We start from the raw sequence: 19,925 nt of genomic DNA on the forward strand, positions 1-19,925 counted from the left end.
TCAATAAAATTTGTTTAAATGGGATTCTGTTTTACAGTATAATTATTTCTTTTTCCGATAATATCAATATAATTGTTCATAAAAGTGCAATATTTCAAAATAGATACAAGCTCTTTTAAAATGAATAATATTGTTTCACCTTTGATTATAACTCAGACAACACTAATAATTAACAAGGAACTGGCATTTTCATTCAATCATCCCCATGATTCCAGCAAGTATAGTTTATTGTTAAAATCAATGCACAATGGCCAATATTTTCAAATAAGATTTAAAGGAGAATGAAACCATTGGAACAAGATAGCTTGTGTGAAAACAGAAAAATCAAAGAAACAGATCAACGAAAGTTTGAGAAAAATCGGACAAATAATGAGAAAGTTATGAGCATTTGAATATTGCGATCACTAATGCTATGGAGATAGCAAATTGGCAATGCGACAAAGATGTGTGATGTCACTTGTGAACAACTCTCCCCATTACTTTAGTATATATTTCACTTGAATTGCCTCTTTTATCACATCTATCCATAGATCATGTGTCCTTTCTACATGAGGGCATGTAATACATATTTTTTAAGAATACATCATGGATAAAGAGTTTGTATCATCATAAGAAAAAGCAAAAAGAGACATTTTGAGGGTATTTTATAGTCCACCAAAGGGAAAGTTGTTCATCAGTGACATCACACATCCTTGTCGCATTGCCAATGGGAGGATCTCCATAGCATTAGTGATTGCAATCAAATGCTCATAACTTTCTCACTATTTGTCCGATTTTTCTCAAACTTTCTTTATTTTTATTCTTTGATTTTTCTGTTTCTACACAAGGCTATTTGTTCCAAAGGTTTCATTCCCCTTTAATTCATACTCTGGTCTAGTTGTGGATAGCCAATTGTGGCACAGACCAAGAGCAGTAAAGCTTTCATTTAACACTGAAATCATTCATTACTATATGGTAATAATTACCACAAAAGCTTTCTTCACAATCAAATCATGAAAAAAATGTATTGCAAATGATAATACATGTAATAGTCAGCTCTTGTATAGCACATTATAAATGACGTCTCTACATGTTTCCAAAGGACTTGGATTTTATTACCCCAGCTGTAGCTCAAGCAGCTAGCTTTTAGTGCTCAACATTTCAAGGAATAAATTCCTGCCAGGTACCCATTCACCTCACCTGGGTTGAGTGCAGCACAATGTGGATAAATTTCTTGCTGAAGGAAACTGCACCATGGCTGAGATTTGAACCCACGACCCTCTGTTCCAAAGTCCGGAGACTAATCCACTGGGCCAATTTTAAGGATTACAATCTGAATAAACTTTGATATTATGGCTTCACATAATTTTAGCAGAGTCAGATAATGGCCTAGCCTAAACTGAGGTCCTGAATATTGGCCAGTGTGTCTCCCCCCCCCCCCCAAGTCTATTACACATGCCACATCCAAATTTTTTTAAATGAGAGATGGAAAATTCATTCTGAAAGTAGCAAAGTTCATTCAGTTGTAAAAAAAATAACAATAATAAACTAGAAAATGTGTTTTATATCATTTCTTTCTTTGCACTTGCATGCATCTTGGAGCATAGCACCCTTGTTTTACTAGGCAGTACCTTTGCAAAGAAATATATTTCTTCATCAGTTAATACCCGTCTAACACCACTTCATACTGAACTTCCCACCTACAGAAGGGGTGAGGGTGTTCCATGAAGACTTTTGTCAGTTATTTTTCACAGACAGATGTTATAAGCTACTGGAAATCCTTGAATCTAATTGGCTGAAAGTAAATTTAGTCAGTGAAAATCAATGACTATACTCTTCATGAAACATGCCCCCAAATCTCCTTTAGTCAAGGCCAGGTTCACCCAAGCAACAAGTTGATTTGATTGAAAATTGAAAAAATTACTGAGGTAAACTGTTGAAAATACCATCAAACTCAGATGCGAAACAAGGAGATTGTGACATTTCAAAGTTATGTTGATATGTGACTGAGGGAGTTGTCTTCCAACACACAGTCACTTATTCTTTTGTATTTCATTGTATGAAACATTAAATTTCTAATATTTTGTCGATTTGATAGTAAAGAAGGTCTTGATTGTATCATTACAACAATTTTGTCATGATCCATGGCCGAAAAAAAATCCCATTACTTCATATTGAATTTACACAAAAGAAACAGTGGGGTATTATATCTGGGGCCCGTTGCAGAAGGAGTTGCCATCAAACGCAACTAAAAAAAATCTTGCGCAACTCAATTTTCAGCCAATGAAGCACCAGCATTCGGGACATGCGCTTGATATTTTGACTTGCGTTTAAACGCAACTCTTTCTGCAACAGGCCCCAGTTCATTCAGTTGCCTCATTTTCAAACCATCCATTTGGTGCATAAGACTGCTTTGTAAATTTTAGTGATGCTTCAACATACTAACAAATATTTTTTAAAATTTTCAATCAGATATGGATGGAATTGTAAGTATTACGGTTGTAAAATTGAGTGATACTTCCAATATGCTAAAATTCTTATCTTAAATTCATTTTTATGACATGTTCAGTGCTATGGTTATTGAGTTTTCTCTTTCTATTCAAATCAATTTGTTGCTGGGATGGCCCTGGGCCCCGTCTTACCAAGAGTAACAATTAATCAAATCAATCGTAACTCTATCAGTGTCATAATCTTTTCTACAGGAAATTTGTACAATGTCCTTTGTAAACAAAGAGAAGCACAGCAAATTTTCAAGAAAACAATGAATGCATGAATATACATCATAGAAAATTTTTTGAACAAACATGCATAATAGATGTTGATGTTGCTGGCCATCCATAGTTGACATTGATCGGATCAATCGCAACTCTTTGCAAGATGAGGCACAGGCCTCCAAGTGCCATGCATCCTGTTGACCATGAACTTGCAATTCCTGTTCATTACACTTCATCATCTCTGCACCTTGAAAACAACATCAAGCAGGCACATGACACCCTTATTCAGTACGACGAAACCTTGACTAAGAAATGCAATAGCAGCTTCCTTCAACAACTTCTGCATATTCAGTCTATGACAAGGCACCCTCATTACGGTGCATGGTACCTCCGCTCTATTTCTTAATACCCTAGCTGAGTTATACTCATTGTCCATGTCAGCTATCTTCAGTGGCTTCTCTACCTTCAGTTCATGGCGTGGCACCTTCATTAAAGTATGTTGTATCTTTATTCAATTTGGTAATACTTTTGCCAAACCAAGATCTCCATGTGAGCTACCTTTAAGGGATTCTGCACCTTGATTCTGTGATCCAATACCATCCTGGATATATATGGTTCCCTTGTTCAATTTGGTGATACCATCTGTAAAGCTTGATGTTAGCTGCCTTCAATGGTTCTTAACCTTCAGTTAATAGTGGGACACCTTCATTAAGGTGTATGGTGCCCTTGCTCAAATTTGTTTTACCTCAGCTAAGACAAATCAACTAGACGTCAGCTGCCTTATGAGATCTTCGCACCTTCAATCCACCTTCTGAACCTTCAATCCACAAAATGCACCTTCAATTAGGTGCATGGTGCCCTTGTTCCGAGTCGCAACACCTTTGCTATGGCAAATCAAATAGAGTCAAGCTACCTTCTAAATTCTCATTTGCCCTCAGTCCAAACTGTGGCACCTTTATTGAAGAGCATGGTACCCTTAATGAAATGGTCGCCACCAACATTCAGGTCTATACTCTCGCTGAGGTGGGATGTGCTGTCCAGATGTCAGCTCCCTTTTAAGTTCTCTGCACCTTCAGTCCACAGTGAAGCACCTTCATTCAGGTGTACGGTACCCTTGTTCAAGTGGTCGGCACCACCATTGAGTAGGTCTGCACCCTTACTGAGATGGGATGAGCTGCTGAGATGACTAGTGGTTGCGATGCTGGAGGCACTTCCTAAGCCAGAGCAGTGTCTTTTCGCTGCTTCACCAACCGTGTTCTGCTCCATGTTCCTTTTGGCTGCTACGGGAAAAGAACAAAAAGATGCAGCAAAATTAATGAAAAGGAGAATGATTTGGCAATCTCATGATGATGAAGAAGAAATGATTTCTTTGTAATTCTTTGCAAAGGTACCATTGGATATTTTTGAAGTTCCATATGGTTGTGTAAAAAATATTATGTATACTAACTAGGTAATACCCTTTCTATATCTTAATGCAGTGTTTTCCACTCAAATTGTCAATCAAATCTCAAAGGATTGCATAAAGCAGTGAATAACCAGCACAGCTAAAGCAGTGAATATTCATTTTCAACTCTCAAGATAAAACAGTTACTATTTCCTTCATCACTTTTCAATAATTTAACTCGATAACCTGAGTCTTTTATTACTACCATAAAGCACATACCTTGAGGTTTCTGTGCCTTATCTTCAGCATCATCGGTCTTTTTCTTTTCTATGCTGTCCTCGGGTCTGTAGCCGCATCCCTCGCCTGTAATCTCTTTGCAGAGCTGATCAAACCGCTTCTTGTGGCAAGGGCGTACAAAGCTATAGAACTCTACAAAGTTAGGAGACAGGAGAATATAGAAGTACATCACCAACACCATACAACTAATCCACTAGACATTTGAAAGCTTCACCATCAGCAAATCAATTTGAATGTTTTCAGTATCTTTAACCTGTTATTGCAAATTTCTCATTTGAACAACTTTTATGAAATGGGGTCCAGCTAATGTTAGCATAGAGTTTGGGCAAATATAGCTGTAAAATATATTTCTGACATTCCAAATTAATATTAACACAGTGACAGTTTCATCATTTTTAATGATTAATTTGTAGTGAAAATGTAATTTGACAATAAAAATAAGATATATTGCCCTCTCTTAGCATTGTCATTCCTTAATATAAAGAGCCCTCCAAACACTATATCATACTGTGATTACTCTTTATCATAAAGCTTAAGCTATGATCGTACCCCAAAGATTTTGTCCCATTCTATATTTGAGGCATGGATTTTTATACCAAATAAAAATATATATATTTCCTTTCTTTGTAAAAAAAATTATATATATTGCACAAGTATAAACTCATGTTAGTTGCGATGCGGACATCTCAGGTATACACAATGCTATGCAAAAGCACTCTGCGCAAGAGCCTCATGCTTGCCGCACATTGTAAATAGTGCGCTGCATCACTGCTAAACACTCAAAACTGAGCATCATTTGTTGTATCATTGCATCATAAGTATAGCACACGTATCCACCTTGCTAGGTGCTCAAGGCGCTCCAATATTACCCCGGCTAAGCTGGTCTACCGATACTGGTGCGCACAGCTTTTTGAGGAATAACTTCCTGGCAGTACCCATTTACCTCATCTGGGTCGAGTGCAGCAAAGTGTGGATAAATTTCTTGCTGAAGGAAAACACGCCATGGCTAGGATTCGAACCCACAACCCTCTGTTTGAAAGGCGAGAGTCAGAACCACTACACCACAATGCACCCACAAAAAAAACAAGGCCCTGAAACAATCATACTTACTCCTGAAGAGATGGTATTTGGTGGGATCTTCGGTGAAGAGATCAGCTAGACCAGCTATCATCAGACCAAAGTCATTGTCCTATATCAAAGTGATCAACCAAAAACAAACAAGTCACATTAACCCTTTGCGCGCTGATGTTGCATTCTTGCACATTCGTACAATTAAATTAAACAATCGTAATAATCAGTTTGAAATATCATACAAGAAAAATGTAGGGAAAATATAGACATGTATTTCCACTGAACAAAAAAAAGATATGTACACATGTATCATTGGGAACATCATAGGATAAGTACATGTATTATAACACACTTTCATGAAAAAATACATGTAATATTGAATTAATTCCAACATTACTCAATTACAATATCACTTTCTGTTCAAGCAGTACGAGTGAGTGACTTCAATTTAAATTTTTCGCAAATAATTGATTGTGAGTACAAAATCGGAAAATTGCATAAAAAAACAGACATACTGAAGCTTTTCAACATGCAATATCAGAGCAAAATCGCATGAATAAATAGAACACTAGAACAATATATAATAGAACCGGAAATCGTAAAAATTTTACCTTTTTATACGACTGCATTACATTTGAGAATGCTTTGTAGCTCTCTTTACTCAGTCTCTTTTTCACCTAAAAATGCAAAACACAGGATAATATTTATTTAATATCATACAATTGTTTATATATCAACTGCTACATGAATAAATTACTGTCCAATGCAAGAAATATGCTGCAGGAAAAATTAATGTCAATAATGCTGAGAACAATAAATTGAAAATATGATTGTAGGGTAATTCCATCCAAGCAGTACATATCGCATTCTCATTTATTACCAGCATTAACATCATGATGATCTGACGATAATGATGACAATGATGGTGATGATGATGGTGGTGATGGTGATGATGATTAAGGTGATGATGATGATTAAGATGATGATGATAATGATTCCTTAAAATTACTGAACACTTGAAGCAGTAATATAAGCTAAAGCAGGGTGAATAGTTGCTTCTGTATCCTCTGGAAAAAGTGCTATATAAATCCATCCACAGTATTATTATTGACATTGTTATTATCATTTCAGAACTACAGATTACTAAAATCATCCATAATGTCTAAACTACAGTTACATTGATCAAATCTATACATAAAACAATACAATAAATACAATACATAAGATATATATAGCGCACTTTCCATCTTGATTAGATGCTCAAGGCACTTCAGAGCAGAACAACAAAAACTAATTACATATTCATGTAATACATGTCTGAACAATAAGTCAATGTCTATGAAAAAACACTTTTATACAGGTAAGTTTTCAGGTTTCCCTTGAAGGTGGTCGCTGAAGTCTGGGTATTCAAACTCTGTGGGAGAGAATTCCACAGGCTAGGTCCTGCATGAGCAAAGGCCCTCTCCCCGCATGATTTCTTAGCAACTGGAATTTGTAAGAGATTAGATGATGAGGATCGTAAATTTCTTGAGGGTTGGTAATGATGCATCAAAGACCTATTGTAACTGGGGGGAAGTTCCATTGACTGTATGAAAAATCAAAAGAAGGATTTCCTGGAAAATGATAATACAGACATATCATACCTCTGTTACATAGTCCTTGGCAGACACAAGACAAGCAGTGCGTTGTCTCTTACTAATGGAAGAATATGATGAGGATGATGACTGACCCCCAAATTTATTTTCTTTCTGATGATATACATGTGAATGGGAAAAAAAATAATGTTAAAAACCTAAAAAGATATAATGGCTGAGTCTATTGTGTATCGGTCTATATGACCCTGGTTGTAATCTGGGGGGTGTTTCATGAAAGGACTTGTCAGACGTTTTATCCGACAAGTCCCATTTCATCAGACAGTTACCGTAGGAACAGTGCCTCAAAGCCAATCAAAATCATGGAAAGATGTCAGATCTGACAACTTGCTGGATGAAAGTATTGATGAAACGCTCCCCTGGAGCCAATTCATGAAGTTGCTTTTCTCTGACAGTTACCATGGTAACAGTCAGAGGTTAGTGCGTATCAGCCAATCAAAACCAAGGATTTCACTGAAATTGTCAGAGCTGACTATTTAGTCAGCGCTGACAACTTTCATGAAACACCCCCCTGACTGCATATTCCATTCCCTACCATAGTATTGAATGAATGGCACAACATAAAAGTGTAAAAAGTAGAAAGTAAATTTAGCAACACATTTGATATTCAAATTATTCAAATTGTTCAAATTGAAATGGTTTTGGTTTTTATCAGGGCATGAAGAAAGTGTATGGCAAACATAATAATAATAAACACAGCATTTATCATACGCCATCTATCTTGTAAACTATTTTGAGGCGCAGCAAAGCAAAGTGTTGACAATTTTTTTTGATATAACGTAAGTAAAGGACTATAAACCGCACCCGTGGACTAACCGCACCCCCAACTTTGGACTAAAAAAAAAAAAAATCCTTACATTAACATGCATATTTGAGGCATGAAGAAACAAAAACTAAGTTTAAGATTTAAAAGTATCCATAGAGATTACCGGTATGCGGAAATCTGCTGTTCTTGATCAATTCATCTACAAATGGTCGCAAGAAAGGTCCCGACAATATTGGCCACTTCCACACTCACTCACCTTACAGTCACAGTGTACACACACAGCACTGCCGTTCTTGTATTGTACATTGCAAACTACGATACTGTACCACTACCAGTACATCTTATCAAATTGTGATCTGTGTCTTTCCCGGCGCAGGAGGAAGAAAGTTCACATTTCTTGCATCACAACCTCACAATCACTTTCAAAATTTGTCAAGCATTCGATGTCTTAATATGAATTTTGGATACGGGATTACAGGAAGGTTCAAGAACAAAGAAATTGGCATTTTTTCCAGTTGTTTTACGGCTTCGTGCTGTCTCTCTCGTGTGTGGTGCACGGTGTACATGGTATCTTATGAAAAGCAAACGGGAAAGAAAAAATAAGCTGGCGGCGCGAAACGGGACTTTGAGAGGGGTTAAAATTAATAGCGCCAGCTTAAGTCGCACTAGAACCCCAATACAACGCAAGCTCTCGGCTCTCACTCAGCTGTACTGTAACAAATTATTACCGAGAATGCTTGGTGTCTCTTTGAACTTAGCCAGGGAACTTCGCTGCTTTGAATCGAGAATAAAGTCAAAATTAGTGTCATGAAGGTGGGTGCGTTTGTTATGGACAGTATTCGATTGAGATCGTAATAATAGCTTCCCATTACCAGCGGCTCATACCCCTCTCAACGACATTGCTCTGGGCGGCTATGCCCGGCCACTCGATGTGTTGTGAACTGGCAGACGTCTTACATGTTCGGGAGGGGTTACGCGGGTGGGCTCAGACCCGTCACCATGGATAAACCGCACCCCCGACTTTTGCTTATATCCCGCCGAGAAAAAGGTGCGGTTAATAGAACGTTACTTACGGTATTCGACTTCCCAAATTTCCTCACTTACCAGGATTTAAAACATTAATTTTGTTTATCCTACCCCCATTTTTTCCATTCTTACTTCACTTTATAAACTTCCCAAGTAATAAACATTTCAGCCAATTACAAAAGAGCCACCCAACAGAGACAATTAATGCTCTATAACATTAGTAGTTTTTTTCTAAATAAGTATCTAATATACCTTGTGATAATCTATACTTACAATGATGATTTTCTTCTTCCTTTTGGGATCTTCCGGTCGTTTATTCAAAGCATTCTCCTGATTTGACAAAGGCTGGTGAGAAAAACAAACACATTAAATACTTTTCATCATACAATATGCATAAAAAACATTGCATTCTGTGTCCTTTGGTGGCATGTTCAAAGGATAAGATGAAGCAATTGTAACGGGTGAGACCGTGGCCAAGTGGTCTAAGATTGATTGCTAGTTGCAGTCGATTTGCAATGAATTCCAACGTTACTTTCTTGCAACGCCCCTACAAGACACACGAAAATCAAGGGTTCGATCCCAGGCCATGACACTTTCTGCCCATGAGCAATGAATTTAATCAACTGTGCTCTTCTATCATACATTCAATTAAATGGAAATACTAAATGCATTCTTGGTAACTATGTGTGCACTTGTTTTATTTTTTTTTTTTAATTGTGGTGAATTATTATTTTTTTTTAATTGTTGTGATTTTTTTTTCCACTAATGCAAAGCATTGTTTTATTGGAATTTGCTTTGATATTTATTACTTTGACTGTTATTTTTGTAATTCTATTTTTTGGGGGGAGGGGGGGGGTGCTGTTTCATTAAATTTTGTGTTCCTCCAGAATGGTGTCAGTTTTCCATATAGTGGATAACTGGAGACTTTACATTAAGGCCTTAATGTAAAGTCTCCAGTTATCCATTATATGGTGGACAGAAGGATACAGAGGTATTGAGAAGAGTGCCTATGGATATACTTACTATACTTGTTGGAATCGCAAAGTCATCAGATTTTGGTTTCTGGGGATGAGAACAATCAAAGAATTACATGACTTATGATTTATACAACACCATCATTGTATTTTTCTAGGGAGCATTTCATCAACATTTTTTGTGCGGATCTGACAACTTTCCTTCGTTTTGATTGGCTGAGAAGCAGCAGTAATATGGTAACTGTGAAACAAATCAGGACTATATCTATCTTTCTATCTATCTATCTATCTATCTTTCTATCTATCTTTCTATCTATCTTTCTATCTTTCTATCTATCTTTCTATCTTTCTATCTATCTTTCTATCTATCTATCTTTCTATCTATCTATCTATCTATCTATCTATCTATCTTTCTTTCTATCTATCTTTCTATCTATCTATCGTTCTATCTATCTTTCTATCTATCTATCTATCTATCTTTTTTTCTTTCTTTCTATCTATCTATCTTTCTATCTATCTATCTATCTATTTATTTATTTATACACCTTCATTTATTTATTTATTTATTCATTTATTGATGTATTCATTGGGGGTGGAAAATGCCGTACACATACCTCAGCATCATGTAGAGCATCTAGGAGCGTGAAGCCTGTGTTAGAGGATGAAGGCCTAGCCTCCTCGTACATAATCTTCAGCTGGGCTTCTGACACATTACCTATATATCAAAAATAATTTTCAATACCAAGTTTTATCAATCATAAGTACTGTTTTCCCAAATGTATAAAGCCATGATTACAGCTTAGGAATGCATAAAGGCGACAGGCAATTTGCAATATCCAGGTACATGCATGCAGTTCAGAAATTATTCACATTATTGATCATGATCAGAAACATAATATTGTGTAAACAGTCAATGCAAATGAAGTTTCCCAGCTTTTTCACAAATGTTTTATCATTTTTACATTGTGTATCTGAAATCATTCAATTTTACCCCCCCCCCCCCCGCCTCTATGGCTGGAGGGAAGGGGGGTATGGCAGCAAAACAAATCCATCCTGGTTAGGGTTAAGGTGCATAAAGAATTATTCATATCTTACTTCCATCTTTATTCTTCTTCAAGCTTGGTACATGAGCGTCGACATGCTTGGCCGTCTGATAGGAGACGTTCTTGAAGGAGGAGGATGCAGAAGACGTTGACATGGCAACCTGAGAGGGACGCTCCTGAGATGTAGACGACGAAGACGCAGACGCTGCGACAGTGACCTGGGGTCTGTTGGACTTCAGCTGCGGTTTGGGCATCTAGATGTGAATGAGAGATGGAGCAAGGTATGAAAATAATATCATGAACTATTTGATGTGCATATTCGGTTACAAGACATTTGTTCTGGCAACAATTCTGTATATAGACAATAAGCAGGGGCCCGTCTTACAAAGAGTTATGATTGATCCGATCAATCACAACTATGGAAAGCCAGCAAAGTCAACATAGTAAACGCATGTTGGTTCAAAAAATTCTAGATATGAATGTATTCCAATGAATTCATTGATCTCTTGACAATTTGGTGTGTTCTCCTTCGTTTACAAACCACATTTTGCAAGTTTCCTGTAAAAAAATTACTGGGGCCCGTTGCAGAAAGAGTAGCAATCAATTGCAACTCTAAAAATCATGCGCAACTCTAAAAATCATGCGCAACTTGATTTTAAACCAATCAAAAGCGCGCATTTGGGACTTGCAATTGATTTTTTTACTTGCGTTTAAACGCAACTCTTTCTGCAATGGGCCCCTGATGGATTTTCATAGTTACGATTGATTGGATCAATCATAACTCTTTGTAAGACGGGACCCAGATGTAGTTCACGTTGTTTACTTGTGTGACCCAGTAATTTCTGTTAACATGAAGGGTGAAATAGTATGTACAGCAAGATGGATAACACAAGTAACTAGTGTTACAATGATTCCTCCTCGAAATGTAAGAAGAAATTGAGAAAAGCGGATCTGACTAGACTAACACTAGCTACTGTACAAGTAGACCAGAAGTTGTTGGGTCACAAATCGCTGAAAAAGAAGTAGAATCTCTAGGTCAGTACACAAAGTGAACAGCATGTTCCTTTCCTTTTCATTTCCTTCAGCAAGAAATTTATCCACTTTGTGCTGCACTCGACCCAGGTGAGGTGAATGGGTACCCGGTAGGAAGTAATTCCTCGAATGCTCGAGCGCCCGATCAAGATAGCCGTGCTAAAGCCAGGGTAATAATAGCAGGGCCCGGCTGGGAGAACAGTTTTCGGAACTGAAGTGGCTACCCTGGGTAAATATGCCGCTATTTATTATTATTATTATTATTATTATTATCATTATTATTATTATGTCCATGCTGTACGCTACATCCAGGAACTTTTGGTTACTGCAGGGCCCTGTTGCATAAAAGTATACTATTATGATAACTTTGGCATCCAGTGGTAACTCCCATGGTAACGCTGATCAACAACAAATCAGAATCAAGGATTTCATGCAAGTTACCATTGGATTGCAAAGTAAGCATAATGGTTACTTCATTCAAAAGGGTCCAGATAGCGAAAATTGCTCCTATTAAAAATGTACACATCCAAACAAAAGCCCAAGCTTCGAACCTTACATTGACCTTAACCCTAAATAGACTGGGCTATTTCGACGCCTAAGAAGACTGGGGGGGCTGATTCAGCCCCCCGTATGATCTCGGCCGTCGATCACGACGAAAATTGGCACACGCGTTACCCATGGCATTATCTACAAAACTATAACATCAAATTCTGCAAAATATCTCATGTCTCATTAATTATGCTAATTTATGCGTAAAATCATAAGTTTGCTCTAATTAATAAAATAATGCCCCTGAAATGCTAATTTTTGTTTCACATACTCTAGATAGGCATCTGATCAAATTGATTTTTAAAAAATTTCAAAATCACATTTATTTTCTTATGTATTCTATTGTTTTTCGACTTTTTGTTTTTTATTGTTTTTTCAATGGAAATTGTCGGGACTTTATTTTGACCATAAACAAGATAAAATTAATTTATTTTAAGCAGTAAAAGGAAAAATAATGATACATTTATGAATTTTGGCTAAGAACACTATTTGCATTGGATTTGTACACAAATTCACGTTTTTGAGTAATTTTGGGTCTGCATGCACTTACGAAATGTTGCGTAATTTTGGAACCGCATACCCGGGGGTCACAATTTTGGTCTCAAAAGTTGCGCGAGACTTGAAAGTAAAAAGTCAGCGAGCGACGCGGTCAAAAAATTTCTCGCAGCGGATTTATCGCGAAAAATGTCGAGGGGGCCCCCCAGTCTTTTTAGGGTTAAACCTAATCCTCACATGATTCTGAAACAAGAACACTGTCTATCACATCCCTAAACTGGTACCTACTACTTTTTCAGCAATTTTGAAGAAGTTCATGAGGTCTCTGACACCCTGTCCAAACTTGTCATAGACGGCAAGATGAGGTCGGACCCAAGACGGTAGCTGGGCTCTCGCTTCGGAGTTGGTGAATCTGATGAAAACATTCATAGAAATACACGATTATAGATACTCAGAAAATCCCAGCCTGCTAAATCTAATCTATTTGGCAAATATCACTCTACATTTGCCACATTCTACCCATGTGAGGTAAATGGGTACAAGGCAGGATTTACTAAAACACTTAAAGAGTTGTCAGTCTGAAAGCCAGGGATAATAGTATCTAAGGACCTTTGGAAGCACATTAAGATGCTAAAAGATGTTTTCAGGACCAAACACATGCCCACAAAAGAATACATATTTGTCGAGCGTCCGTCTCAAAACTGGGTGGTCGGGAGTGCAAGCCCTAGCCGCTCAGACCAAAAGACGTTAAAAGATGGGAATTGCTGCTACCCTGTTTAGCGTTCAACAATCCAAGGGTTAGAGCTACGTCGACATGGCGCTGCACAGTGGCTACCGATCAATTGGGCAATAAGAAATTTTGGAGTATTTCTATTCAGATTTCTTTTTGAACAATAAAATATGGATTTTCATTTTTTTCCAATATTTTTTCTTGGAAACCTTCAGAAATTACTATATAGATGACAGCGTGATAAGCACTATACAAGACAGTAATACTATTATTATAATTATTACCTTGTATCGCAGAGGAGAATAGCTCCAAAGTCCTGGCGATGTCTGATGACCCTGCCTATGGCCTGATTAACTGCCCTTGACGCCTGTTGCCTGTACCACATCTGTCCACTTAGACCCTGTGAAAGAAATGTTTCAAATGTAAAAGGGAAGTCTCATGCAAACCTGCCAACAAGGATACACAAGAAAGCGGGACAGATGGGTTTCAGAGTTTCCGATACATAATAATAATAATATAGGGTATTCATATTGCGCACATGTCCACCTTGTTAGGTGCTCAAGGCGCTCCTATATTACCCGGCTAAGCTAGGCGTTCACAGCCCACACAGCTTCTTGAGGAATTACTTCCTACCGGTACCCATTTACCTCACCTGGGTTGAGTGCAGCACATTGTGGATCAGTTTCTTGCTGAAGGAAATTACACCATGGCTGGGATTCGAACCCACAACCCTCTGTTTCAAAGTCCGAAGACTAATCCACTGGGCCACAAGCATAAGCAAAGACAGGGTTTATTTTCTAAAAAATAGGGACACCATGGTTGAAAACGCTCTCTCTTTCAACGAAAATCTGGATGGCCCTAGCTTCATACGGACAGTTGACAGGTACATGTACATGTATGCTACTGGAAACGATTCAGAGAAATATCAATGAAGGTGACTAATACTGTGTTTCCAACACATGGAAACAATATCTTGCACATCTTCACCCCAAGAACAATATGGGAGTCAAATTTCATGAGAACTGGCTGAAAACGGATGAAGTAGTTTGAACCATACGATTTTTACCTTTATTTTTGCCATACAGTAAGTTGTTACCATGGCAACCCAATTTCCGCCACACACAAAAAAAAATATGTCTTGCACATCTCTACCTCAAAACCAAAGTGTAATCAAAGTAAAAAAAAGGCTGTGACAAACATGTAAACTTGCATAAGTAGCCCTTCCATGGGTCAAACATTCACCCAGGTCATAGGTGTATGAGGGGGGGGGACAGGTATGACTGGATTGACAAAGCCTTACCTGGGGATTTCTTCTCTTCGCTTCATCCAGATATTGCATTTTGAGCATGACCCTGGGATCTTTCCTGGGTGGAAATGGGAGACCAGTGATGACCACTGCTCGACCATTGTTATCAGCAAAGTCCAGACCTTCAGATACCTGTATTGACATGGGTATTACAAGATTTAAAAAAAGTAATAGTGGTACCAGCAGAAGTAGAGATGTAGTAGTAATAGTAGTAATAGTAGTAGTAGTAGTACTAGTAGTAGTAGAAGTAGTAGAAATAGTACATGTAGAAGAAGTAGCAGTAGTAGTAGTAGTAGTAGTAGTAGTAGTGGTGGTATAAGTTTCATTGCTAATTTCAGATAGCCATTGTAAAAAGCATTCAGCATTAAATAAACAAAGCAAAATTCATGAATAAAATGCAGACTGTCAAACAAAGTTTGGCAATCAATCGCTAGATGACAATAGCCAATCACGATAATGGTTGCATGCTCACTCAGTTTAAAACACTGACTATGAACCAATCAAAATGGTTCTTTCATATTTGCAGTTAACTGCAAACCTTTGTGTAACTGGGCCCTGGCCTACCTTTCCCCTGCAGACAGCAAAGAATGCAGCTCCATTCAGGGTAGGGTCCTTGACTCGCTCGTAGAATGACTCCATCGCCTAGAAAGAAAGAATAAGAGGAAACAGAAGAGAAATTGCATAAATATCACTAATAATAATGTAGGGTATTTGTATATACACATACCGTAAGGGCACTAGTATTCAACCCGTTTGGAGAGTTTCCTCAAATATATAGAAATATAGAATTTACCTGAATTTCAGACCCGTCTTATTTCCAAGGGCAAATGCTGGTCATTCTATTTCCGTTATTTTTTTCTTCAACCAGTCGACTGTGTGCGCAGGCGATCGAATTATACGGCGATGGTTTTTGGCACTAGTATTCAATCCGTTGGCACTAGTATTCAACCTAGCGATGAAAGATGGCCCTGTCTCTCAATCTGCCCTTGTCCCATCCGACTATGGACTAGACCATTTGAGATGAGACCGAACAGGGAATTAATCAAAGCCAGAGACCTAGATAGATCTAGATCTAATTTAGTAATCTAAACCCTTTTGAGATTTGCTATCTATCCTCACTAGGTTGAATACTAGTGCCATCCAGTGCAAAAGGCCATCGCCGCATAATTCGATCCTCCGTGCATACAGTCGACAGACAAAGAAAATACCGACAACAGATTACCCTGGAAATAACAAAGGTATGAAAATAAGATAAATTCCCTATTTCTAAATATTTTTGGGAATATGTCAAAATCTTTGAATTATGCCGGGTTGAATACTAGTGCCCATACAGTACATGTATCCAACAGTACATGTATCCAACTTGTAAGGTGCTCAAAGTGCTCCTTTATTACCCCAGCTAAGCTTAGGCTACAAATTCCTGTGTGAAAAAACTTTTTGAGGAAGTACTTCCTGCCTGAATACAACACAGGGGCAAATTATTTTTTTTAAAATGTGTACATCCGACCCCCTACAATATATACGAGACCATTCTGAAATGACAAGTCTCTGATTACTATACTAGTCCATACGGAAAGTTGTAATGCTCATTACTTGAGCAGTTCAAGAAGCAAAAGTAAAAATGGAGGAAAAAAAATGAAGTTGGGCGTAGAAAACATTTGACGAGTTTATGGGACAGCCCGGCATATTCAAAGAAATATCATTCTGAAGCGGATATCATGAAATTATTATTATTATTACTTATTATTTGTACTGCGCTTTTCCCATTAGGCCCAAAGCGCTTACAATGAATAAGATGTACTATTTTAAAAACTACAAAGTATTAAAGAGATGAGTTTTTAATGACTTTTTGAAGATTGCTAATGATGGAGACTGTCTAATTATTAGTGGCAGGTTGTTCCAGGATTTTGAAGCCGACACCGTAAAAGTTCTGGCACCAGCTAATGTACGAGTTAATGAATATGTGAGGCAAAGGTGATCACTGGCTGATCTAAGAGCTCTAGTTGGTCTATACAGATTCAAGCAGTTACTTAATACTGTGGAGCCTGTTTATTCAGTGTTTTGTAGACAATCACGAGTAATTTGAACATAATTCTCTGTTTAAAAGGATGCCAGTGAAGAGAATTAAAGAGTGGTTGGGAAGGATGATCCCGGGAAACCTGTAGAATTAATCGTGCTGCCCAATTTTGTAGTCATTGAACACGGACTAATTGATTAGAGGGAATTGTAGAAAGGAGCCCATTGCAATAATCAATGCAATGGAATGCAATAATAAAAAAATTACAGCATCAAACTCTTACCTCTTGGAAGTCTGCCTTCCCCCGTGGTTCAATAAACATTTGTTTGTATTGAGAGATTCTATTGCTGACACCAGACTCCTGGAAGAAAAGAGAGAGATAAAATATTTTTTTTACTGCTTTTCTACCCACTTCGTCACAGAAAATACCTGGGCCCCGTCTTACAAAGTCTTACGATTTATCCAATCAATCTCAACTGTTCAGAAATCCATCCATACCATAAATTTTTCTGCAGAAAATTTGCACAATCTCCTTAGTTACCAAAGAGAAACAGACTGAATCTTCAAGAGAATAATGAATGCATGAATCATCTAGAAAGTATTTTGAACAAATTTGCATTTTAGATGTTGACGTTGCTGACTTTCCATGGTTGTGATTGATTGGATCAGTCGCAACTCTTTGTAAGACGGGGTCCAGTTATTTTCTGATCTGTAATTCAAGCCAGATAAAGGGAGGACTTGCCAGGTATTTTGCCATCTGACAAAGTTCATTAAAATACAAAACAAAAGTTAAAGAAATGGTCCAGGCTGGAGACATTTATATCTCAATAAATAGAGTAAAATTCACAAAGCAAAATGCCGTAAATTTGATCAAAATCGGATAACAAAGTTATTGAATTTTAAAGATTTGCATTATTCCGGTGAAACAGTTCCAGGCATGTCTTTATGAATATACATTAGTTGGGTTGATGATGTCATATCCCCACTTGTTCTTTTGTATTTTATTATATGAAATAAGGTTTATTCACAATTTTTCTATTAAGAACTAAAACAATTTGATTGACAACTGATTAAGTACATTAGTTATTTATTGCCGCAACTTATTTCATCACAATAGAGACACATTATTTACACATGTATGAAATAATGAAACATTTATGATTTCATGTAATAACATAAGAAAAAGGAAAGTGGGATGTGACATCATCAGCCCACCTAATGAATATTCATGATGATGTGCATATAACTGTTTTCACAAAATATTAATAAACTTTAAAATTCAATAACTTTGTTAGTTATTATCCGATTTTGATGAAATTTTCAGCATTTTGCTCTGTGAATTTTACTCTATTTATTTAGATATAAATATTTTTAGCCCGCACCATTCCTTTAATAATGCACTCACCTGCCAGACCTCCAGAGCATGATTCATGACTGGGTAGGATGGAAAGAAGACTAGCAGACCATTGGGCACCATACGGGCAAAGTTAACTGTTAAACAAAGAAAGATAGATAAAAAATATTTGTACAATGCCTACTTGGCTTGTTGTACATGAGCTAATGGGAGGCTGAATGTCAAACATTTGTACCGTTGCACACGTACCGTCCAAAATGTACCATCCATAATGTACCGTTGCACGGTCAGTAACAAGGTGACGACACTATAGAAATCAGAATTCAATACATGCACAATTCGCGAAGGGATTACTGGCAAAATGCGCTTTGCTGCTGCAAATCATGCGCCTTTGAGGGATTTTGCTTTTCATAGATTAACATAGGAAAAAAAAGAACATTGTTCGTATTTTCACTAACTTTTGAGGCGTTGTACAACATGAATAGCAAATGTTCTTATTCGTGCAATGGTGCGACATTTCGCATTCAGTGAAAGAGACACTCTATTCAACTATTTTTTTTTGGGGGGGGATTTTCGACATAGGTCATGACTTTCCTATACACGGGGCCAACATTTGCATCTAAAGATTCTGAGAGCTGTCCTACCTATAGCATTTCCGAGTGAGAGCACATAGTCCTTGTTGAACCTTGTTTGATAAGATGAATTGAGAGTGGTCCCATCCGGTCCTTTGGTCATCACACCCACCACCATCTGATGTTTGTCAATTACATGAGGGTTCTCCAACTGAACTGGAAAATCACTTAACAGTACATTGACAACAAAATCAATAGTATAATGATGTTAATACTAATGAAAAAAAAATAATAGTAATAAGGAACAAGGAGATCTCAGTATTTTCAAAGCTGAAAATCAGTATTTTCAAAGAAATGCCATAATGAAAATACTTAAAACTCACACTTTAGAAATCAATATTTTGTATGAAACCATCAATATTCTTCTCATTTTTCAGTACTTAATACTAAAACTCAGTACTCCTTGGCAGGTCTGGCTATATGACAAAAACTTGCACTGCTGGCTACAGGCCAATAGAGACAGTGTCTAGACATACATGTAGCTAGTCAAAAGAGGGTCCATATAATAGCTTCATGTAGGACGGTATTATTGTCGTACTTACATTTTAAGCTCAGATTTAAAGGAGTTGAGAGGAGCTAAAGTCCCTGAAGTTAGGATGATGGAACGGACGCCTTGTGAATACAACTCCTGCATGCTGAACCCTGGACTGAAACACCAGTAGCTCAATACAAAACCTAAAATAACATTTTAGTAAGGAAACATAAATACATAACTGCTTCATGACAGTGATGCACTGATGCAACATTTCTGCCGTACTTTGGCAAAAGGAAACAATACACAAAAGTATCAGTTGCTGTAAATGCGCAATGTGTGTTTGTCACTTACATAGGCATCAATGCAATTTAACAGCATATTTTCTTCATTATCTACATGAATCCATAGAATGATCATTTCTTACCCAAA

The 19,925-nt window shown here is 37.3% G+C and overlaps 1 protein-coding gene across 4 annotated transcripts in view; it reads right to left on the reverse strand.

Annotated features, from left to right (window-relative positions):
- Positions 1–2,780: 2,780 nt before the first annotated feature.
- The window catches only part of LOC121430558 (regulator of telomere elongation helicase 1-like), a 44,576-nt gene continuing 27,431 nt past the window's right edge, over positions 2,781–19,925 (reverse strand). For 3 of the 4 annotated variants that reach the window (XM_041627877.1, XM_041627875.1, XM_041627876.1), the window contains 17 exons: positions 19,564–19,696; positions 19,034–19,188; positions 18,441–18,526; positions 17,319–17,396; positions 15,583–15,660; positions 15,013–15,150; positions 13,997–14,112; positions 13,271–13,394; positions 10,959–11,160; positions 10,478–10,578; positions 9,913–9,951; positions 9,163–9,234; positions 7,089–7,193; positions 6,057–6,122; positions 5,485–5,563; positions 4,357–4,506; positions 2,781–3,973 (listed from right to left, as the gene is read on the reverse strand). In XM_041627877.1, the coding sequence (XP_041483811.1) occupies positions 3,738–3,973; positions 4,357–4,506; positions 5,485–5,563; positions 6,057–6,122; positions 7,089–7,193; positions 9,163–9,234; positions 9,913–9,951; positions 10,478–10,578; positions 10,959–11,160; positions 13,271–13,394; positions 13,997–14,112; positions 15,013–15,150; positions 15,583–15,660; positions 17,319–17,396; positions 18,441–18,526; positions 19,034–19,188; positions 19,564–19,696 (1,958 nt within the window). In that variant the 3' untranslated portion in view covers positions 2,781–3,737. The remainder of the gene's footprint in view (positions 3,974–4,356; positions 4,507–5,484; positions 5,564–6,056; positions 6,123–7,088; positions 7,194–9,162; positions 9,235–9,912; positions 9,952–10,477; positions 10,579–10,958; positions 11,161–13,270; positions 13,395–13,996; positions 14,113–15,012; positions 15,151–15,582; positions 15,661–17,318; positions 17,397–18,440; positions 18,527–19,033; positions 19,189–19,563; positions 19,697–19,925) is intronic. The other variant, XM_041627878.1, reaches the window with a different exon arrangement.

Source organism: Lytechinus variegatus, chromosome 17 (genome assembly GCF_018143015.1).
Source record: "Lytechinus variegatus isolate NC3 chromosome 17, Lvar_3.0, whole genome shotgun sequence".
In the NCBI taxonomy this organism is placed as follows: Eukaryota; Metazoa; Echinodermata; class Echinoidea; order Temnopleuroida; family Toxopneustidae; genus Lytechinus; species Lytechinus variegatus.